At 40.6% G+C, this 21252-nt stretch overlaps 1 protein-coding gene across 1 annotated transcript in view; it reads right to left on the reverse strand.

Moving 5' to 3' along the window:
- Positions 1-13548: 13548 nt before the first annotated feature.
- The window catches only part of adamts3 (ADAM metallopeptidase with thrombospondin type 1 motif, 3), a 170481-nt gene continuing 162777 nt past the window's right edge, over positions 13549-21252 (reverse strand). The window contains exon 22 of the mRNA XM_087849509.1: positions 13549-17965. Within this exon, the coding sequence (XP_087705635.1) occupies positions 17496-17965 (470 nt within the window). The 3' untranslated portion in view covers positions 13549-17495. The remainder of the gene's footprint in view (positions 17966-21252) is intronic.

The raw sequence follows: 21252 nt of genomic DNA on the forward strand, positions 1-21252 counted from the left end.
ACACTCAGTCTTTCTCTCATTTCAGTTTTATTGTTGACAAACTGAACGGTTTGTATTACAGTCTAGTCCAACTTAACTGAATCAACCATCTGGTACAATTATAGCTATTCTGAACTATGCAGTTTATGAAAACTATGCAGCCCCTTCAGCAACTGAAGAATTTGAAAGTAAATTAAAACAAAATATAATTTTACATTAAATAAAAAAGTTTTAAACTTAATTAAAATAAAACATGTCTTAAATTAAAATAAGTAAACTGTCATGTTTATTGCTGCCAAAAAAAAGTTAAACACATTTGGACAGTGAAGGAATGTCAGGATTCTTGCTCAGAAAAAGGATCAACATGCTCTGAAGTCAGAGCACAAAAACCTTTTTTGTAACAAAATATCGATTTCTGCTGTCCCTGTATCCATACATTATTAGCAAACAAAATATCACCATGCTACACAGTATCCATTTTTTCCCCACCCCTACTTTGCTACAGTCTTCCCTGCAGGCAAAGCTCGTTTAAAACAGACTGAGGCAAGATGGAAAACTGTTCTGTGGTCGAAATCTGAAATTAGTTTTGGAAAACACGGCATGACATACGTGGAACTAAGTCATGGAATTGACAGCTTGCACACTGAAAGGTTTGTCTAGGTGTGGCTTGGTGCCGTCTGTGGCACAGCGGGTTCAGGGGCAGTCAGAGGATACCAAAAAATGTGATTTCTACAATACAACAACACAAAAGGTCTTTTCCATCTTTCACAACATGTAACCACTCTTGGTTTCACACTCACATGATTAACACATGACACGTTTCTGATTTGGACACTGACACCCGTTCAGAAATAACACTCACAGCAGCACTGAAAACTGGCTGACTGGACTGAACAGCTGAATTTTAAAACATGAATAAATATTGTAATTAAGAGGGAAAGAATTTTTTCTAAATTCAAAGGAGCTTTAAATACTAAATAATTTTAGAGAACACTAGGGGCATTGTAAGTCAAATCATTGGGGTACAACACTAGCTTGGCTTTTAAAATGTGGCCTGCTATGAGGTTGGTGCCAAATAATTAGTAAATTAACAAATTAATAGAAAGTAAATGCAGATTTCCACTGTGGCAGCACAAAAAAATACAGTTGTGTATGTGCTGGCCTGTAAGGAAGCTTCAGTGTAGACTGACATGCTTTCATGTGTAGAGTGACTTTAAAGTGCACTGTAATACAGGTTTGAATATCCAATTATTCACTTACAGTATGATAACACCTCTGAGTTGCTTCCTACAGCCTCTTGCGAGCATCTTGACCGGATGTCTGCTCGAGTCTGTGAAGATGAAACGAACAGTAAGAACAGTAACAGCCTCATTATCATTTTCCTGACACTCACCGAGTGACAGACGAGGAGAGCCTGCAGAGTGCACTGAACAGGCTAACAAGCTGTCAGGCTAACGCGCAGCACTGAAACTGATGTGGTGAAGTGCACAGTCACAAAATGAGGGAGGTTTTTTTATGCTTTTCTTTGTCTTGTCACTTTGTGTCATTAGCGTCATTTACAGAAATAGTTCTCTAGTCCATCTCGAGGCACATGCCCATGAAAGTCACACACTAGAATTAGCAATCTAGTGTGAACGCCAGAAAACTTTGTCAGGGTTCTGAACAAAGCTAGAATTTCATGTGCTGACAGGAAACAGCTAACAGGCTCATTTCTTTTAGTTGAAAACTTTTCTAAGACAAAAGTAGCACATTTTGAAACGTCGACTTTGAAAGAAAGAAAAGACAAACAACACCAGTTTCACACAGCATGTAATAAATAATACAGCTACAAAACAGACAGGAGAACATAACGAGAAGACAAAACAACAACAAAAGAAAAGACAGGAAATACAAAGAAGAAGCTTTCTATGCAGAAGACAGCAATAACATTTAGGGTGCACAGTACATGTACTGGTTCTTTTCTGTAAACCATTATACAATGCTTCATATCATGGTTTAACATATAGAGACTAGAGATAGACCGATCCGATACTGACCTAAATTACTGGATTGGATATCGGAGAGAAATAAAAATTGTAATCCGATCCGAAGTATCACGAAATCACCTCACAAAACGCGTTACTTGGTGTAACCCAGCCCGGCGCATCGGAGCGGTATGTGTCAGGTGACAGAGCGGCTGTTGTTGGAGCATTTGGAGCCTCCTACATGCTTCCTAACTGCAGCGTTTCATCTCCGCGAAAACTATCCCAGAGAAGTAAAGCAAGTGTGTAAGTTCATCCCTGAATGTTTGCATAGGTTTTCCACGTTAAGCTTAACAACTGATATATTGAGCCACAGCTGGACTGGCCATCGGAGTTCCATATTGAGGTGAAAAGGAAGCGATTTATGTTATTACTTCAAACATGAAACTGATCAATGATCAGCTGATCGGCTTTTCTGCAGCAAGTCCTGTCTGTCTTGTTTGTTTATGGCCCACTTTGCGCTAGAAAGAGAAGGCCAGCGGATAAACAACAGCAGCATGTTTAAGCTTGATCAGCTGTTGTTAGAATGTATTTAATATTACTTTCCAGTATCAGCTGAGGTTTGCTGGAGCCACGGCTGTAAAGCTGCTGGTCATGATTGGATATGTCACGTGTCCAGTGTTGGGAAGGTTACTTTTAAAATGTATTCCATTACAGAATACAGAATACATGCCCCAAAATGTATTCTGTAACGTATTCAGTTACGTTACTCAATGAGAGTAAGGTATTCTGAATACTTTGGATTACTTATCATGCTGTTTACAACTACATGAATGTACTATTGCTGTGATTTATTACTGTTACTGAAGGTCCGCGGCTCCGAACCGTAGTAAAGGGACCTCTGGCTAATACGGTGGGTTCTGTGTCGGGCTCGTAGCCGAAAACTAGCTTTACTTTGTTGTCTGGGTCAACTTTGCTAGCGAGAGACAGAGAGAGGCGTTGAAAGGCTGCTCCAACAGAACTTATTGTTTCCGAGGAAAACACGAACACGGTGTACAGTCGAGTCTTAATAGCTTACTTACAACTGGGCTCATCAGGCTCTCTTCTTGGCTGCAGTGGTTATTATTATATTTACATGCTTCCAGCTCCTGTTTTTGCTCGATGACAACTCATACTTTTCCTTTTTCTCCCTCCCTCGCTCACAGACACATAACGTGTATGGCAGTCCATTCTCCCTGCAGCACGGACTACACTGCCCATGATGCTACATTCTTTAGAGCTATACCTGTAGCATTCTGCCTGTTAGCTTAGCACAACAACAACAAAAAGGCCTCTCTCACCCAGGAAACACGCAGAGAGAGCGTCACCCTGTAACCATGGCAACCGTAACGCTGCCGCCTGGAACAACAGAACGTAGCTGTCAAACAAAACCCAAACAGTCCTGACCCGCCACAATATGAAACAGGGAAGTACTGCCTGTAATCCATTTATTTCAACAAAGTAACTGTATTCTAAATACCACCTTTTTAAACGGTAACTGTAACGGAATACAGTTACTCATATTTTGTATTTTAAATACGTAACGGCGGTACATGTATTCCGTTACTCCCCAACACTGCACATATCCAAAGCTCGACACAGCTGCTGTAACATAACATGTGCTGTAACCACAGCTAAAAAGATATTTAGAGAAAACTTACCGTTTCCTCAGGTTACACGAGTTGAGTTGTTTCACGCTGAAAAGTTGTTGTTTTGGCTCTCACTGAAGACACCGACGCTGAACACACAGCTGTTCTTTTGTTCTGTTTTTAAGCGAAACATCCTTTGTATGTGAGGAAAATGCTGTACATCCTCTTCAGCTCTAGCGTAGACTCTGCCATGTTTTCATGTTTCTTCTTTCCGGGTGTCGCTACTTTGAAACGCTTGGGCCGCTTTGTCGGCCACAGTTTCAAACTGGTCATGTGACTGCATGGCCGCATCTGATTGGTAAAAAAAGTTACGGGAAACTCCACTGGCGGCATGTTATCTAATGTGTTAAACTAATTATTTTTTTAAAAAGTCGAATTTTGCCAATGTAGCGGAGTAAAAGTACCGTTTCTTCTTCACAAATGTACTCAAGTAAAAAGTATCGTGCAAAAAGGTACTTTAAAAGTACATTTTTTTTCAAAAACTTACTCAAGTAAATGTAACGGATTAAATGTAACTCGTTACTACCCACCTCTGGATATATGAGAGGGAAACATGAAGATGAAACCAGGAGATGTCCTTACTGAATCATCACTGCTGAGCAGGTGATGGAGAAACAGGTTTACCTTTTAGGTGACAGGAATGAGTTGAAGTTATGAACTGTTTCTGAGAGACGAATAACACCAGGATCCTTTTCTACATAGCTGACAGCTGGTAGCTGTGCAGGGGCGGGTCTAGCAAAGTTTTGTCGGGGGGCCAGGTTGGGCATTAACAGGGAAAGGGGGGCACAAAGAAATATTTTTCTTTGTTATGTCATTTAAAAACTTTGAATAAATAATTATCTGAATCTTGCAACAAAACTGGTCATCTGATTAAATGTATAGAAATCCATTACTGTATATAGTAACTATTAAGTCTAATATACACCCTAGTAAGCTATAGTACTTTTTCCTTTGGGAAGGTACCATCTGTGCAGTCTGCAACTCTGTTAAAGAAAGATGTTGAATCTATTTACATATTGTAGAAAAAAAAATGATTTCTGTGCATTTGTTTTATACTTGCATTAAATTAAAGTTGATTACATCGATTAAGGGTGGGGGTTGGTTCCCTAATATTTTTGCTGGGAGTTGGCAACCCTGTTAGTTAGGTAGGTAAGTACTCTTTAAAATACCAGAATAGGGAGGATGGTGTAGGTTTAAATTTATTAGATTGATCAGTGTTGCTGAACATAAAATGTTTTGGGTGGATTTTATGCATACAGGTATAGCAGAATAGCCCCAGTCTCTTGTTTTTTAAAACTACCCGAGTGGGGTTCCAGCTACGACGGGTTTTACTGAGGTTTCATAATGTGAGTTATGTTGTGGCTTTGAGTTACTTGGAAACTGGTCAAATAGATTGTTCGGGGTTTTGAGCCAGTGGTTTGGCTTTTCAGATGAAAGACGACAGGGAGATCTTGGCCAAAGAGGCACCATTACCTCCAACCAAAGCTGTCCAAAGGCCAAAGACAACTACTTCCATGCACTTGGGTTTGTAGCTGAGGTGATGATGTCTATCCAGCTCATACAGTGGCTTGCAAAAGTATTCAGCCCCCTTGAACTTTCCCACATTTGGTCACATTACAGCCACAAACATGAATCAATTTTATTGGAATTCCACGTGAAAGACCAACACAAAGTGGTGAACACGTGGAACGAAAATCAGACATGATTCCAAACATTTTTTACAAATAAATAACTGCAAAGTGGGGTGTGCGTAATTATTCAGCCCCCTGAGTCAATACTTTGTAGAACCACCTTTTGCTGCAGTTACAGCTGCCAGTCTTTTAGGGTCTGTCTCTACCAGCTTTGCACATCTACAGACTGAAATTCACTGTATATGACATTTTGCGGGTGGTAAACACAGGCTGTTGTCGACTCAAAATGAAAGGTCCTTTGATCCTCGCATTCACAACCACAGCAAGAACAGACCCAAAGAAATTACAGGATGTCACGCAGAGCTTCAGGGGAGGAACAAAGCCACGAGGGGAAACAGGCGGGTCCAGATAGACGGAGATGTAAGCTGTATATCTCCGGTATTATCTCACACCGTCCTGAACAGTGTGAGAAAAATTGACAGTGGAGAAGCTTGCGGCCCTTCTGAGAAATTGAGGAGACTTCAGTGTAATACTGTCATGATTCACAGACATGGCAGCAGGTTTAACTCTGGATCCCATCATTATCATCAAGGCTTTCAGGCAGTTCGGGCAAAGCGGAACAAACTGAAAGTGGCGAGGGAAGACTCAGATGGGTTGTCACTTTTATTAACAACAAATTGTGCTGCAATGATCATATAACCGTGAAAGAAAGGCAGGTACTGAACAGTTAAGGGACGCACACAGGCGGAGAGAAACACCGCAACGCAGCAATCAGGCTGTGAAAAACCAATGAAATCTGACAGAACCCCAGCTACAGAGGAGTAGGCAGGTGCCCAGTTACATTCATCTCAACCTTGATGGGGCATGATTGAAGCGACTGCTATTAGGAGCAAGGGTCCTCCTGGCCTAACAAGCAACTACACAACTACTACAACTACAGCCTGTGCTATTCACCAGCAAGTCAACAGAATGACGCATGACAAGCAACTTGCTTTTCCTTTGGCTGTGGGGTAACATTCACACTGCACACCCGCCGGCGCTCTCACATGCCACTTTAGTTCTTGTTTACACTCCCCTCCCAGCTAACCAGACAACCACGTGTGACCACATCTGCTTTCTCTGCCTCCATACTCCACTCTTGTATAATAGTATAATACTCTTCTACTCTGTTTCTTGTAATTTTGTGTAATTTCACACACGAATAACCCAGTGAGGAGCGAAACTATTCCCCCCTTAAGGAATAGTCTAAAACTATTGGAGCAAGCACTGAATTCTCTGTCATCTTAAGCTGAGTTGGCTATTTTACCAGGAGTGTAGGCTGCATTTTAGAGGTACAGGAGAATAAGCTTGCCCACAGCAAGCCTGTAGGCTTGTGTCAAAGACAGTATTTACAATCATGGAACAACACATGACCCGTCTCCATCCTTCTTAAATCATAGGCAGGAAAGGAAGCAGATAATCAACTCAGGCATTTATTACATTTTTTATATTATGTTAAATGTCATTAACTAAACATTTCCAGCTGTGGAAGTAATTGATTAATTTATGGTGCACAGTCTCCTTATGTGCCCTCCTAAATGGAGCTTAAGGGAGATTAAAACCAGAATACATTAGAATACATTAGCCAGCAATGAGGAAAGATTGTTAGTGAAATAAAATTAGAATTGTGTTTTTTTTAAATAGAAAATCAAGAATTTTTTTCAATATTTTATTGTTTTCACCTTTTACACATTTGAATCTCAAGCTACTAAACTTATTAATATAAATAATACAGCGAGCATTCGTCCGCAGTCAGACGCCAAAAGTTTGAGTCGCCCTCTGACATGCGCAGTAGCGTTATCTTAAAATTTCTTAATTCCATCCAGTGTGCAACGACACTCGCTCGAATATGCGCAATTAGTAATCTAGCCCCACCTCGACACAAATAATAATAATAATTATTATTATTATTATATTTTGCATAAGACTGTTAAATATTTTGGCTAGATAGATAGATAGATAAAACTTTATTAATCCCTCGGGTGGGTTCCTCTGGGAAATTTGGTTTCCATAAAAGCACAGCACCGACAGAAGTTACAGAGTTAGAATATTATATATATATATATATATATATATATATATATATATATACATGTGTGTATATATATATATATATATATATACACATATATAAATACAAAGACATATATAGATAAAATATACAAAGGGGATAAATAGAATAAATAGGAATAAAAATAAAAATAAAAATACAAGTGAATTGCACATTTCACATTTCAAGTATGGAGTCTATTGCACCGCTGACTATTAACAAAAAGTATTGCACAAAAGGTAATTGCACAGTGAAGTGAAGAGGCTCTACAGCTTAGTTGTTCCCCCCTCCTTTGTCCTCCTGTTTCCCCTCCCTCTCCCCTCCAGAGAGGAGAGCTAAACATGAGATGCGGTCATTTTCATCAATGGCCGGAAAAATGAATGAATAAAACAAACACACCTGAACGAGTGATGAAGATGATCCCCACAGACGCCTCTGCTGTTGTCAGTGATGCCACGATGAAAATCTCTTATTTTTAGAATAGAAATGACAGAAACAATTAGTTGTGTAATCGAGCTCTATATATTTATTTATTTACAATCCAGCTGAGCTAATCAGCATTTTAAACTTTTAACATATATGTTTAATATTTAATATATACATTCTAATAATTATTATTTATAATTAATAATTATAATTTTTAAGTTTCTGGGGTTTTTTGGGGGGGGTATTCTGTTTTTGAAGGTTATCTTTATTTATTTATTTATTTATTTTTATTTATTTATTTATCATTCATGCATCATGTATGTTTATATGTTGCAATTTGAATCTAAAAACATGAGAAGTATTATATAGTTTTCTAATTTTGACAACCGAGGTCACGTTGCATCATCATTAGCATTATTTCTGAAGAATTGGATCATGTACAGATAATATTTTATGAAATCCCCCTGCAGAAAATTTGCATCAATACTTTTTTAGAATTTAAAATTTAAAAAAGTGTGGTCATCGGGTCATTGGGATACAAACAGGCTGTACTCTCTCTGCATTTAATCATTAGTTATCATTAATCTCTGGTTCTCTTCTACTCTTTGTCCCCTCACCCCAACAGCTCGCCCCTCCCTGAGCCTGGTTCTGCTGGATGTTTCTTCCTGTTAAAAGGGAGTTTTTCCTTCCCATTGTCACCAAGCCTGGCTCATAGGGGGTCATATGATTGTTGCGGTTTCTGTGTTGTTGTAGGGTCTTCACTTTACAGTATAACTGTGACTGTTGTTGAGATTTGGTGCCACATAAATAAAATAGAATTGAACCGTTGCAAGAGCTTGGTTCGCAATACCGGCAATAAGTCGGACTCGTTCCCGGTGGGTGATGGGCTCCGCCAGGGCTGCCCTTTGTCACCGATTCTGTTCATAATTTTTATGGACAGGATTTCTAGGCGCAGCCAAGTGGCGGAGGGCTTTCGCTTAGGTGGCCTCAGAATCTCATCTCTGCTTTTCACAGATGATGTGGTTCTGTTGGCTTCATCAGGTGATGGCCTCCAGCTCGCACTGGAGCGGTTCGCAGCCGAGTGTGAAGCAGCAGGAATGAGGATCAGCACCTCCAAATCTGAGGCCATGGTTCTCAGCCGGAAAAGGGTGGAGTGCCCACTCCAAGTGGAGGAGTTCAAGTATCTCGGGGTCTTGTTCGCAAGTGATGGGAGAAAGGAGCCGGAGATCGACAGACGGATTGGGGCTGCAGCTGCAGTAATGCAGACGCTGCACCGGTCCGTCGTGGTGAAGAGGGAGCTGAGTGTAAAAGCGAAGCTCTCAATTTACCGGTCGATCTACGTCCCTACCCTCACCTATGGCCACGAGCTGTGGGTAGTGACCGAAAGAACGAGATCGCGGATACGAGCGGCGGAAATGAGCTTCCTCCGAAGGGTGAGAAGTTCGGCCATCCGGGAGGGGCTCAGAGTAGAGCCGCTGCTGCTCCACATCAAAAGGAGCCAGCTGAGGTGGTTCGGGCATCTGACAAGGATGCCTCCTGGGCGCCTCCTGGGTGAGGTGTTCCGGGCATGTCCCACCAGGAGGAGGCCCCGGGGCAGACCCAGGACACGCTGGAGAGATTATATCTCTCGGCTGGCCTGGGAACGCCTTGGTGTTCCCCCGGATAAGCTGGAGGAGGTGGCTGGGGAGAGGGAGCGCGACAAAGCGGATGAAGAATTGAATTGAGTTTATTTTCTTCTGACAAACTTGGTCTTAAAAAGAAAACCGAATGAACTGAGAAACAACACATTATCAGGTTTCCCCGGATCTGTTATTATAGATGTTAAGCTGCTCAGAGACGCTTTTCTTTGTAGAACTACAAAGATGTAAATGTGCTGGGTCTTTTATCACATGCATTTCTTTTTGTTATTCTCTTTGCCACTTATCACAAATGCTTGATTGTAGTTATTGCTGCCAACGTAATTTAAATTCCATCTTGCATTTTCTCAGGTTTTCTTAGTCTAATATTAAGAATTCATAAAATATTGAATTATAAAATTGGATCAGGTACTGTGCTGTCACAGTACTGTACATAAAAGCATCTGACTTTTTATGAAATATGTTCTTTTAATGTTCAGGTCTGACTGTACTGTAGAGTCCCAAACATGCTGATAACAAAAAACCTCTCCTTGGAGCTCAGAGGAAGGCTTGGCTGAGTCTGTAAGTATATCAAGCATGAACACATCACAGATTTAGTCTGAATACTTGTGTAAATGTTATTCTCTCCTTGCAGGCATTTGTATAAAGACAGCAAATTATGCAGAAGCTCTTTTCTTTGTCCCATTTTTAATTTCTGAACAGAAGGACTTTCCATATAAAAATCAGGTTGGCACACCAGCACGATCAGTCCATTTTCACCTGAGGAAAACCTCCCCCTCTTTTACTTTGTATGAGAATGTCACGTTTAACGCACAAAAAAGGGAAAAGAATAAAAAAATAAAGAGCTGTCAGCCTTCTCATTCAGCAAACAAAGAAGAATCAGCCGTCGGTCAAATCACAGATGTTCTACCGCACAAAAATGATCGTTATTGTGCCAAGATTTTGTCAGACTTCCTTGCATGCTTCCAAAGGGAGCTGTGTCACAAAAGCTTTGGCAAGCTTGTCCCTCAATTAGACAAACACACACAATGAGAGCCTGTGTCAGTGCTCAGGCTGTGCCCACGTGGTGGCCTTCCCCTGGGATGGACGCTGCAAAATCTGTCAATACAAAACCATCCATCTGTTCTCTGAGCGGATCTATGGAATTACAGCACAGACGCTGTTAAAATGCCTTTCTCTCTGTGAGGCGGCTCCTCTCTGCGCATCTGATTTCAGACCAGTTTGTTACCCCGTGGGCCTGTGACAAAATCTGATTACAAACCATTTTCACAGCAGCCGTGTCGATACAAGAAGAGTAAATACGCACAGGCGTCAATAATCACATTACTCAACGTGAATGAAAATTCACTCATTTCAGTCCTAACACAGTGTTTACCTGTTATTGCATTTCAAAATGACTGCTGGGTTGTTTCGGGCCTTAATTGTTATTTCATCATCGTCTCAGTCCCACGTGGAACTACAGGACACTGCCGTGTCACAAACCACAAATCATCCAGTAATAAATATATTCAAAAAAAACAAAGAGAGAAAAAACAAAAGCACTGAAGGTTTCAGGATGTTTTTAAGATGCTAAATTTGGGCTAATACGCTAAAATAATCGGTTTCCTATGTTTTATTATATAATTTTATAACCCAGAAAACACTGAAAGCGTTTCCTTGAAAGCACAATACACTCAAATTTAAGAAACTACAGCTTTTTTGTTCCTTCTTTTCCAATGATTGTGAAGGAGGATTCTTCAGCAGTCTATAATCTAGACTCCTCACTGACGAGTCGAAGGTGCAGCCGGTGAGAATAAAGCCTGAAAAAAGTTTGTGATGAAAAGAAGAAGTCAGGCACGGGTGGCTTTTCTGTAGCAGACTCATTACACGCTCCTGCAGCACCGCCAAGAGCAGCCACCCAAATCCACAGCGGTTCATAGTGCGTCAGTCAAGAGGACGTGCACTGTCATCACTCGTGCACAGTTGCTATTGTTGCTGTTGTTCGCACAAAAAAAACAAAACAATTATGCTGCTCTTTGTGGAGATCTCCTCACAAAACATATTAATTAGATGAGAGAAATCATGACAAAAAGCTGTTATTAATTTAATATATGCGTCTATTCAGTGTGCCATGACAGAGTAATTAACTTGTATTGGCTCTTGTGTTCTCTGAATTAATACACGCAACCCCCTCAACTTCCCAGCTGCTCATCTTTTTCTCATTTTGCCATGCGGCACTGTGACACCTTCTATCCTTTCTGCTCTTGTATTTGTGGGGCAGAGCTCAGAGGCTCACATGCACTGCTGACTCCACCTGCAGTAATTTGCTTTACCTTGAATTCTTTTATCTGAGTCCTTTTGCTTCAGCCTCTCGATGCAGTGCTGAGCAAAGAGCTGAATTTGTATATTTTTAGTATTTGGAAAGGAAAGGTGTAAACTGAACAACTTCAGTTCATCTTGGCACTGATTCTCTACGTTTCTGGAACTCTGCTGAAGCCCGTTGTTCATGTGTAAAATCCTCCCAGGGTGTTTTTGGGATTGAGATGCGCCAACAATCATTTTCAGCTGACCCCTCGTGACCTATGGACGGGGTCTTTAACATCCTGGAAGAGACTACTTCCAGCACAATAGGAAGTTTTCATCTTAGGATGATTGTGGTCACTCAGCAGTGATTGCAGTGATTTTTCAGAGGCCCTCTTCTTTAAGGTGAGTGCTCATAACAGAACTGCGCCACTCCCTCATCGCCAGGACAATAGATCAGGTTTTTCCTACACCAGCGTGTGGGCAAAGCAATTTTAGGAAGTGTCAAAGGATATTAACACCAGTGAGATACTGGCTTCTGTCAAGCAAGCAGCCACACGCAGCTATTGTTGCTGCTGTCACACTTATTAAAAGCAAGACCAGAATCCTGCTGCACAGAATTTATTTAAGGAAAACACAGTACAAGGTGCACGCACTGATTTTTATTTTTTGAGGACATTTTTGTTAAATCTAGGAGGAAATTCGGTGTAAGGATGAAAAAGGTTTTGCTGCACATTATGTAATACAACATAATAGCTGGTTTACAAAGGAGGGCGTTCATCAGCAAGGGTGGAGCGTGGTGAGAACATGAAATCTACAGTGGGATGCAAAAGGTCGGGCAACCTTGTTAATAGTCATTATTTTCCTGTATAAATCGTTGGTTGGTACAATAAAAAATATCAGTTAAATATATCATATAGGAGACACAGACAGTGATGTTTGAGAAGTGAAATGAAGTTTATTGGATTTATAGAAAGTGTGCAATCATTGTTTAAACATTGGTGCTTAAATTTGGACACTGTTGTCATTTTATTGATTCCAAAACCTTTAGAACTAATTATTGGAACTCAAATTGGCTTGTTAAGCTCAGTGACCCCTGACCTACATACACAGGTCAATCCAATAACGAGAAAGAGTATTTAAGAGGGTCAATTAAGTTTCCCTCCTCTTTTAATTTTCTCTGAGTAGCAACACGGGGGTCGCAAAACAACTCTCACATGACCTGAAGACAAAGCTTGTTCACCATCATGGTTTAGGGGAAGGACACAGAAAGCAGCAGCAAAAACCTACAACAACTGCCTCCAAAGATCATACTGTACATGTAAAAGAAGACATCTATCAATCTCCTGCCAGCATAACTCAAAACATTAAACAATCGCTTAATTGTGATACAAGAAAAAGGCAGGAAGCTGTGATCAATGAGTAATTGGTTGGCTTTTAATTTGAAGGAGATGAAGACTTTGGAGTGCAGGAAAATGGCTTTAGTGTCGTTGTATGTGAAAAGGAAAAGTGATACAATCTTATGTTTTTAGTCTGGATTTCATTAAAAAAGCCAAAAGCAGGGAACCATCGCTGACACATGATTGGTCTTTTAGTTAATAAAAGAAATTAAGCATGATGATCAAAATCTCTGAATATGCGTTCGTGGTTTTGTGTGTGTATGTCGTGTTCTGAACAATCCAAAGATATCCAAAGAGACAGGATGTTATACAGACTGCAGGAGCTCTGGGATTATTTTACATTACTGTTATTACTACATACCAAGAATATCTCTTTTCTGCATCAATTCACTTCCCAGAAGAAAAAGCAATGGTGGAACGAGCCGAAGGCAAGAACACAGACTAGATAATTATTTCTTTTATTGCTATGTGCTCCCCATTACAACAAACAGCATCAGTAGTGTACACTTCAATCTACACAAATACATAGTAAAGCAAATAGAACAGAGAGTGACTTGCGTTCATGACAATCCAATACTTCAATGCATGGACAGCACAGGGGTATTGATACAGTACATGGAAAATCCTATGCAATAACAGCTGTCTGAGGCTCAGGGATTGTCAAAGTAACATCTACGGCTACTCTATTTATCATTACAAGCTCTCTATAGCATTAGCAGCAGTGTTTATAGGCAGCAAGTAAATGATGTGAAAAGAACTGGGGAGAAAAATGAAAATACTGTCAACTACAAACAGCATAAAACAGCTTTACTGGTACTACGCTACTCATGTTTTATCGGTTAAAATAAAGCATCTGTCTGGTCAGTTCACGCTGCTGTGTTGCAACGACTCGGATAAAGACTTCTACAAAACAGCTGTGAAAAAACAGCTTTCTGACAAGTAAAACATCTCAAAAATGAGCATGTATATTTACATCTAATTGTTTGCAAAAACAATGTCATTTCTAGTCTACTGTGTTTGTTAACAAGCACAAATCTTCTTCCAATGTGAAAATATGACCGGAGAAAGAGGTGATCAGTTTTCAATGGTTTATCCAATGCAGCTTATCGGCCGGCTGCTGCGCACGCTGTGACAACAAAGCAGAACCCTTTAACTTTCAATAAATATTTATGCACTCAATGCTATATACATGTTCTATACATTGGCACACAGGACTGAGTGTGGATAGTTGCAAGCTATTTCTTTGCTGAAAACACAAATCTGTGCCTTTTGCTATTGCAGTCAGATGCATGGTGGTTGCAAGGAAATCCACTTATAAATAAATAGCTTTCTCTCTCCAAAACCTTTTTCCACCTTAATAAAAAAGCCATTTAGAGAATACTTTGGAAAGAAAGATGTTCCACATACAGTAAGTCTTTTTTTAAAATTCCAGCTTATTGTACTTACAACAAAGCTTTGTTCCTGCAAACATAAAACGTACCAGAGAACCTTGTTCAGGCTAATGATGAAGGGATCTAATGAGCTCCAAGGGCCATTAAGCAATTTTTAAATTGGCAGACTGTGAAAGGGTTGCTCAATTTTCCAAGCTCAGTACTGACAGATTACATTGTTTTAGCTCTTCATAAAAAAGCTAAAAGCACAGCTGGAACAAACAGCTGGGTGGTGAAGACAGTGAGAGATGGCGGGGACTCCTGAGCTAAAGTTGGACTTCATTGCACGGGGAGAATATTTAATGTGTCTAAAAGTTAAAGATAATGTCTGCATCGCTGTATTTGTTTTTTTGAGTTTGTCTGGTCCCTAGTGTACGGAAGAGAATTAGGGCCAGTGGAAAAAAGAATCTGAGAAAAAAGTCAGAATTCTGAGATTAAAGTCAAAATTCTGAGATTAAAGTCAGAAGTCTCAGATTAAAGTCGGAATTCTGAGAAAAAAGTCAGAAGTCTGAGAAAAAAGTCAGAAGTCTGAGATTAAAGTCGGAATTCTGATATTAAAGTCGGAATTCTGAGATTAAAGTCGGAATTCTGAGATTAAAGTCGGAATTCTGAGAAAAAAGTCGGAAGTCTGAGAAAAAAGTCAGAAGTCTGAGATTAAAGTCGGAAGTCTGAGATTAAAGTCGGAATTCTGAGATTAAATTCGGAATTCTGAGAAAAAAGTCGGAATTCTGAGAAAAAAAGTCGGAATTCTGAGATTAAAGTCGGAATTCTGAGATTAAAGTCAGAAGTCTCAGATTAAAGTCAGAATTCTGAGAAAAAAGTCAGACATCTGAGAAAAAAGTCAGAATTCTGAGATTAAAGTCGGAATTCTGAGATTAAAGTCAGAAGTCTGAGATTAAAGTCAGAATTCTGAGAAAAAAGTCAGAATTCTGAGATTAAAGTCAGAAGTATGACTTTTTTTCCTCAGAATTCAGGAATAGATGAAAAAAAAAAGACGTGCCCACTCTTTCCCAGTGGCCCTAATCCTCTACCGTACTAGTGGTCAAAGGTCAACTAATGCAGCTTTAGTTATTAGGCTCACCTGTGAATGCAAACACAATCTAACACAGCAGTTCTGCTAACAATTCATCGTTTTCACTCTTTGCTGACATTCCTTAAAGGTTCTTATATTTTACCTGATTATGGAGGTTTCAGGCAGCGAGGATGTGTAGGCTACATAGGCTGCCTCCCTTCCTTCCCACATCACTGCCCTCTACGACCTCAATAACCAACACAAACAGAAAGCTTCATAGCTCACGAAGGATTTATAGCGGTGTGCTGACATTGGATTGCATTTCTTTTCACAGGTTAACAAAAAGTCACGGTAAAAGTGAGGCTAAAGTAAAAACACATTTTACATGTATTATGAATAATTTTGATCCTTTGACCTGAGTGTTGTATGGTCTATTTTATATGACATACAACGCTGAGAGGAGCATGCTCTTTAGTTAGTTCTCTTCTTTGCCCTTAAGTCTTTCTGAGAAGAAGAGAAAAAACATGGAACAAAGCTAAATATGAAAGGCAGCCAGCTTGGTGCAGCGAAGCGACTGTTAGCAAAAAGTGAGCTCTGTCTAACAAAGCTGTTTCTGTACTAAACACAGAAACAGGATGAACGCTTCGGTGCTGATAGGTGGTGCTTTCTTTGGACAGAGCCGGTTAGCTTTTCCCCATGTTTTCAGTGTTTATGAAAAACTAACTTAATTGTATCATACAGAGGGTATCAAACATCTCATCTCTCTGCACTTTGACTTTTCTTTAAGTTAACAGAAACCTTCATGGCATTCTGAAAGGAAAGCTATATCAATAATCAGTCAATAATCCCTTTGTGAACAGTCCCTGGAAGGGCAAACACTGGCACCAACATCTGTCAGAACTGGTTAAAAATGTATTTGAAAGCATCCCACTTTCTTAAAATAATACTGATATTTTCATGTACAGCATTTACAGGAAGCTTTATAAATAGTGCGTTGGGGAAATTCATCTCTGTTCATGTTTTATATTCACTTAAAGTACGGTAAATCATTTTTCACTGAATACTTTGACGGCTGAACTTTCTGTGAGTCGAGCTTCAAAGTTGGATTTCTGGCAAGAAAACTGGCAGTTTGTAACATTCAAGTAGTGGGAACTCTCAGCTGTATCAGATGATCTTTGACTATTATTAATTTTAAAATGACACCGAACTCTGACATCTACCTCAAAGGTCACAATGTGGCAGGATACGGATGCAATCAATTAAAACACATTGTAAAGCTGAGATTTATCCAAAAAGAACCAACGTGGTAGTTCTACTCAATCTACACAGCTGAATTAGCTCTGGTCTCTGCACCTGCTCACACTTTCTCTCTGGATCTCTGCAGCAGCGTAGCTGCTCTGCAGGCAGCAGGGTCTGCTTTATTCAGTAACGAGACCAGGCGACAGCTCGTCCGGAGGGGGAACGCAGACACCTTCCTCCACCTGCTCTCTCAGTTTTCACTGTGCAGGTGACGTTAGAGAAATTTTGCCTGAACAAGTGAACAAGGTGATAAAATGAAATAAATGTCAGACATCGGGAATGTATGAGTCAGAGCAACAAACATCTTTTGAATACTGAACTGTCCTTTGGCTGTTTTGTATCCCTGAAAGTATTCACTGTGAACGTAATTTAGCTTTTCATTTGACACGGTTGAAAACTCTGTGTGGCCTCTACACCTTAAATTATTTCATATTTGTTTCATATTAATATAGAAGTATTAGGGCAAAGTAGCACGGCTGTTTCAGCCTCAGTGATCTGGAAGCTGCAGGTGGTTAAAGAGATATTTAGAGTCCGTATCAGGGTCAAATTCTTACAAAGTGAACCAGCACTTTTCTTTCTCTGTGTTTCTGGTGTGAGAAGACTCAGGATGAAGCTGGATTATCTACTGTACATTACGAGTCCTAAAGGCAAAAGCTACGACTTTCATCGCTCCACTTCAGAATATGCCACAGGCTGCCGACTGTCCACCAAACTGCTTGACCTTTGACCCTGAGTAGGACCAGCCCGAGTGGACAGCTTCCTGTCAGTGAGGTCCGCATGTCGTGGAACCCGCCTTGGTGCTGTAGTGATCTTTGATGGGGTTTTCTTGACCGGAGCAGGAGTGGTGATGTGTTTCGCTGCACCGCCCGATGTGGCGGATCCTTTGCCCGCGCCTTGTTTCCCACTGCGTGTGCCGTTGGCCGCTACTGCAGCCGTTAATGTCTCGAGGAGCTGCGAGGCTGATCCGAAGCGAACGTGTTCCTCGGTCTCGGCCGCCTCCGCGAACATAGACAGGGCTCCGGTGCGCTTAGTGCAGGAGTCGCAGCACAGCTTGTTGTAGCCTGGAATAGAGCAGTATCTCGCTAACACCTCCATTTGGCAGAAGATGGATTTGTCCCCATTACACGGCTCATCTGTAAGTCAAAGAGCACACAGTGTAAGCTCGCCGCAGTGTCAAAACTCTGCAAAGTTTAAATGGCCTTGGAAAGAGATCAAAAAAGCAGAAAGGGATGCCTCACAAAGCGCAGAGGCGTTGCTTTTAATTAGAGACTGACAGCAAAGACAGTGTGCACATTCTCACATTACACACAGTTACAATTACACATCACAGTACATTCAGCAGAACGATGCTCATTTTGTTCTGCCTGGGTGGAGATGTGACCCAGTTTCTTTCACTACTGTACAAACCAATTCCAAGCATGTTTGGTGTTGCTCCGGTTCATCCCCCTCATGCTTTCAGGCACCAGAACTTCATTCAAGTCACACTCTGCTTCTCTAACAAATAATAAGTGCTGAGTGTTGCTTAACAAGACTCACATCTGTCCTAAAACGACTTCCAGAGACCTCAAAGACTCTTCTAAGCACATGCATGAAAATGTCTCAGGTCTAATAAGAAACATCTTTTACCTTGTTTAATATTTTGGCATTCAATTGCTGCCCTTTGACACAAAAATGCAAAATAAGTACCTTTATGTCTGCTAAAATTATAAATAAATATGCACGGCAGCACGGTAAAGATTGCTGCCGTCAGCCCTCTTTAAAGGCCAAACAAACCACAGACGTTTTGTTCATTCAAACTTCTTCTTTTCCTTTTTGAGGGACGATGTTCTACATAAACTCCCAGCACGCACAGATAAAATAAACACATGCATCTCGCCGACTTATGAGTGTGCTACATTATTATTATTAAGAGATTTATCTCTGCAACTTAAATACTGACTTGGCATTTATGTATGCAGCGACATTTACAAATGACTTGCACTTCCACTGACATGATCAATAAAATACGCTTGTTTAAAAATGTGTGTGCTGTCTCAGAAAGGCCACGTAGGGGCTTAGCGCGGGTTATTAAAATCAGAAGAAGTCCCACGAAAAGGTTTGGATTTGGCAGGATTCTGTTTGGACTCCCTTTGCTGATTTTCATCACTGTTGTAAACAAACACAAAGCTTTTGGGGGTTTTGTCTCATTTTGTTTTCACTGCACGTTGTCCTAGAATAGTGACACACAATCTATAAATTTCATGTTTGTGATCGCGTCCTGTCACGGCTCTACAAACAGGTCAACTCTTGACCTTTAGTAACCTGTTAAACGTCCTTCAGCAGCAGCATGTTAGCTTCTCATAGATACCAAACTGTTTCAACGACATCACTGGACAGCCGCTTCAATCATGTCACAGCATCTCACTCGTCCTGACTTTAACACGATGTTTCGTCTCCTAAACGCTAAGCCAGCCTCCTGCCTTGAGTTTTTTTTAATTTTTATTGAATACAAGTCACCCAGACCCTGCATGCTTTGGTATGCATTGTAGCTTAAGAGTAGGGATGGGTACCGGTATCCGGTGCCATGATGGCAATGGTTCTGACATAAACGGTAGTAACCAGACCGAAAAGCAGCGCACATTTCGGTGCTTTTTTTCCTGGAGAGGTCATGCACTTTAGATTCTAGCCAATCATTTTACGTTTCCGAGGATAGTAGGCGGGTCCAGGTACGTACGTTCTTTTAGAGCAGAGCTACAGATTAAAAATGCCCAAGGCGAAGCGGTCAAAGTCTGGCTGTACTTCACAGCAAAATATGCAAACTCAGCAGCTGCAACAAGTGCTTTAAGCTGATACTGTGATGCTGTCAAAGGAGGTAACACCTCAAATCTGATGAAACACCTGGCGACGCATAGCGTTTTTTTAAAAGCCGTATTTGATAGCTTGCTGCGAGACCTCACACCGAGCACGTCTACTGCGGGTGTGGTGCCTGTTATCGACCCGGAGTTAGCAACATCCCCCAAAAACCCGAAGAGGAGAGTCCTGGCCCCTAGCCCTGCCAGTGTAGCAGAAATGATGAGGATGATGATGCAGCAGCAGCCGTTCTTCTCTGCGTGAGTAGCTTAATGTTGTTCATGTGTAATTTACGTTGAGTAGGCTAACCACGTTATTACATTAATGCATGTAAGGTGAACTAGCAAACACCATCATAGCTACATGCGGCTGTCTTCTTGTTTGATGGCAGATACTCCCTTCACCCTGGACAAAAAGGCTAAAATGACCAAAGAAAAAGTGGAAAACAGTTAAACATGAGAGGTTTTTGGACAAAGTTTGTGTTTTTTCCATTGTTTAAGCACTGCTTCCAGCCAAGAGTGATACCATATATGCCCCATAGCTGCAGAAAAGGCTAACATTGTTATCTTTTTACAAAAAAACAGCTGAACATGAGAGGTTTTTGGACAAAGTTTGTGTTCTCCATTCTTTAAGTACCGGTTTGGCACCGGTATCGGATAAAACCTAAAAGATACCCATCCCTACTTAAGAGTTACACTCTTGTCCCATCTGTTTGCTAAACGCTATCCTAGAAATCTTGTGTGGAACATTCAGTTCTTTTGAAAAACTGAGATCTGCCAAAATACAGGTTTGTTTTCTACACTAAACATGAAATGGTTTTTATTTCATTGTAGAGCTTTCTGCAGGTTAACCTCAGATTCTTTACAGATCTTTGCAGGACTGTTGGCGAACTTCCTTCACATCTTGTCTCATTGCAGATTAATGAACAAAGAATCTTTGGAGCATCTCTAAAAAGTTTCTTCTAAGGTTGTGTGACAGAAAGGTTTCAAAACAACCAACAGCAGCAGACTTTGTCATTAACCTTTGTATGTTTCTATTTGTATATTAAGCACAAGCTAATTAACACATAATGCACTTAGAAGCATGACTGCTTGAAAACAATGTCGGCCATTTATGCACATGACATCGTAAGCTCTACAAAGTTTCCACTCAGAATAGAAAGTGAGCGATTATGCAGTTTACTTAATGAAGACACAAACATATATTTATGTGTTATTACCATAGATCTATAAATGAGATTTCGATCAAAGCATAATTAAATGATTCTTTCGGCTTCACCTGCCTTCATGCATTTCAAACCAAAGTCTAACAAACATTCGTGCTGACGCTGACGCCTTCCTGTGCTACCACTGAGCAGAGTTTTGTGGGGTGAAGCAATTTCATACAGACGCTGGACACTTTGAATGTCATCGCAGCAGCTCCAACTGGAAGAATGACGTTAGCAGCAAAGTGAGAGTAATAATGTGTTATTGCTTCACAAATGTCATTGTCTGGGCTTTAAATCACTAAAGGAAATGACTTTAAATGTGACAGGACGGCATGTTTCAGTCGATAAAAGCATGTAAAAGGACGCACTGTTAACATCTGAATA

This window comes from Neolamprologus brichardi, chromosome 12, assembly GCF_056152115.1.
Source record: "Neolamprologus brichardi isolate AB-2024 chromosome 12, ASM5615211v1, whole genome shotgun sequence".
Lineage (NCBI taxonomy): Eukaryota > Metazoa > Chordata > Actinopteri > Cichliformes > Cichlidae > Neolamprologus > Neolamprologus brichardi.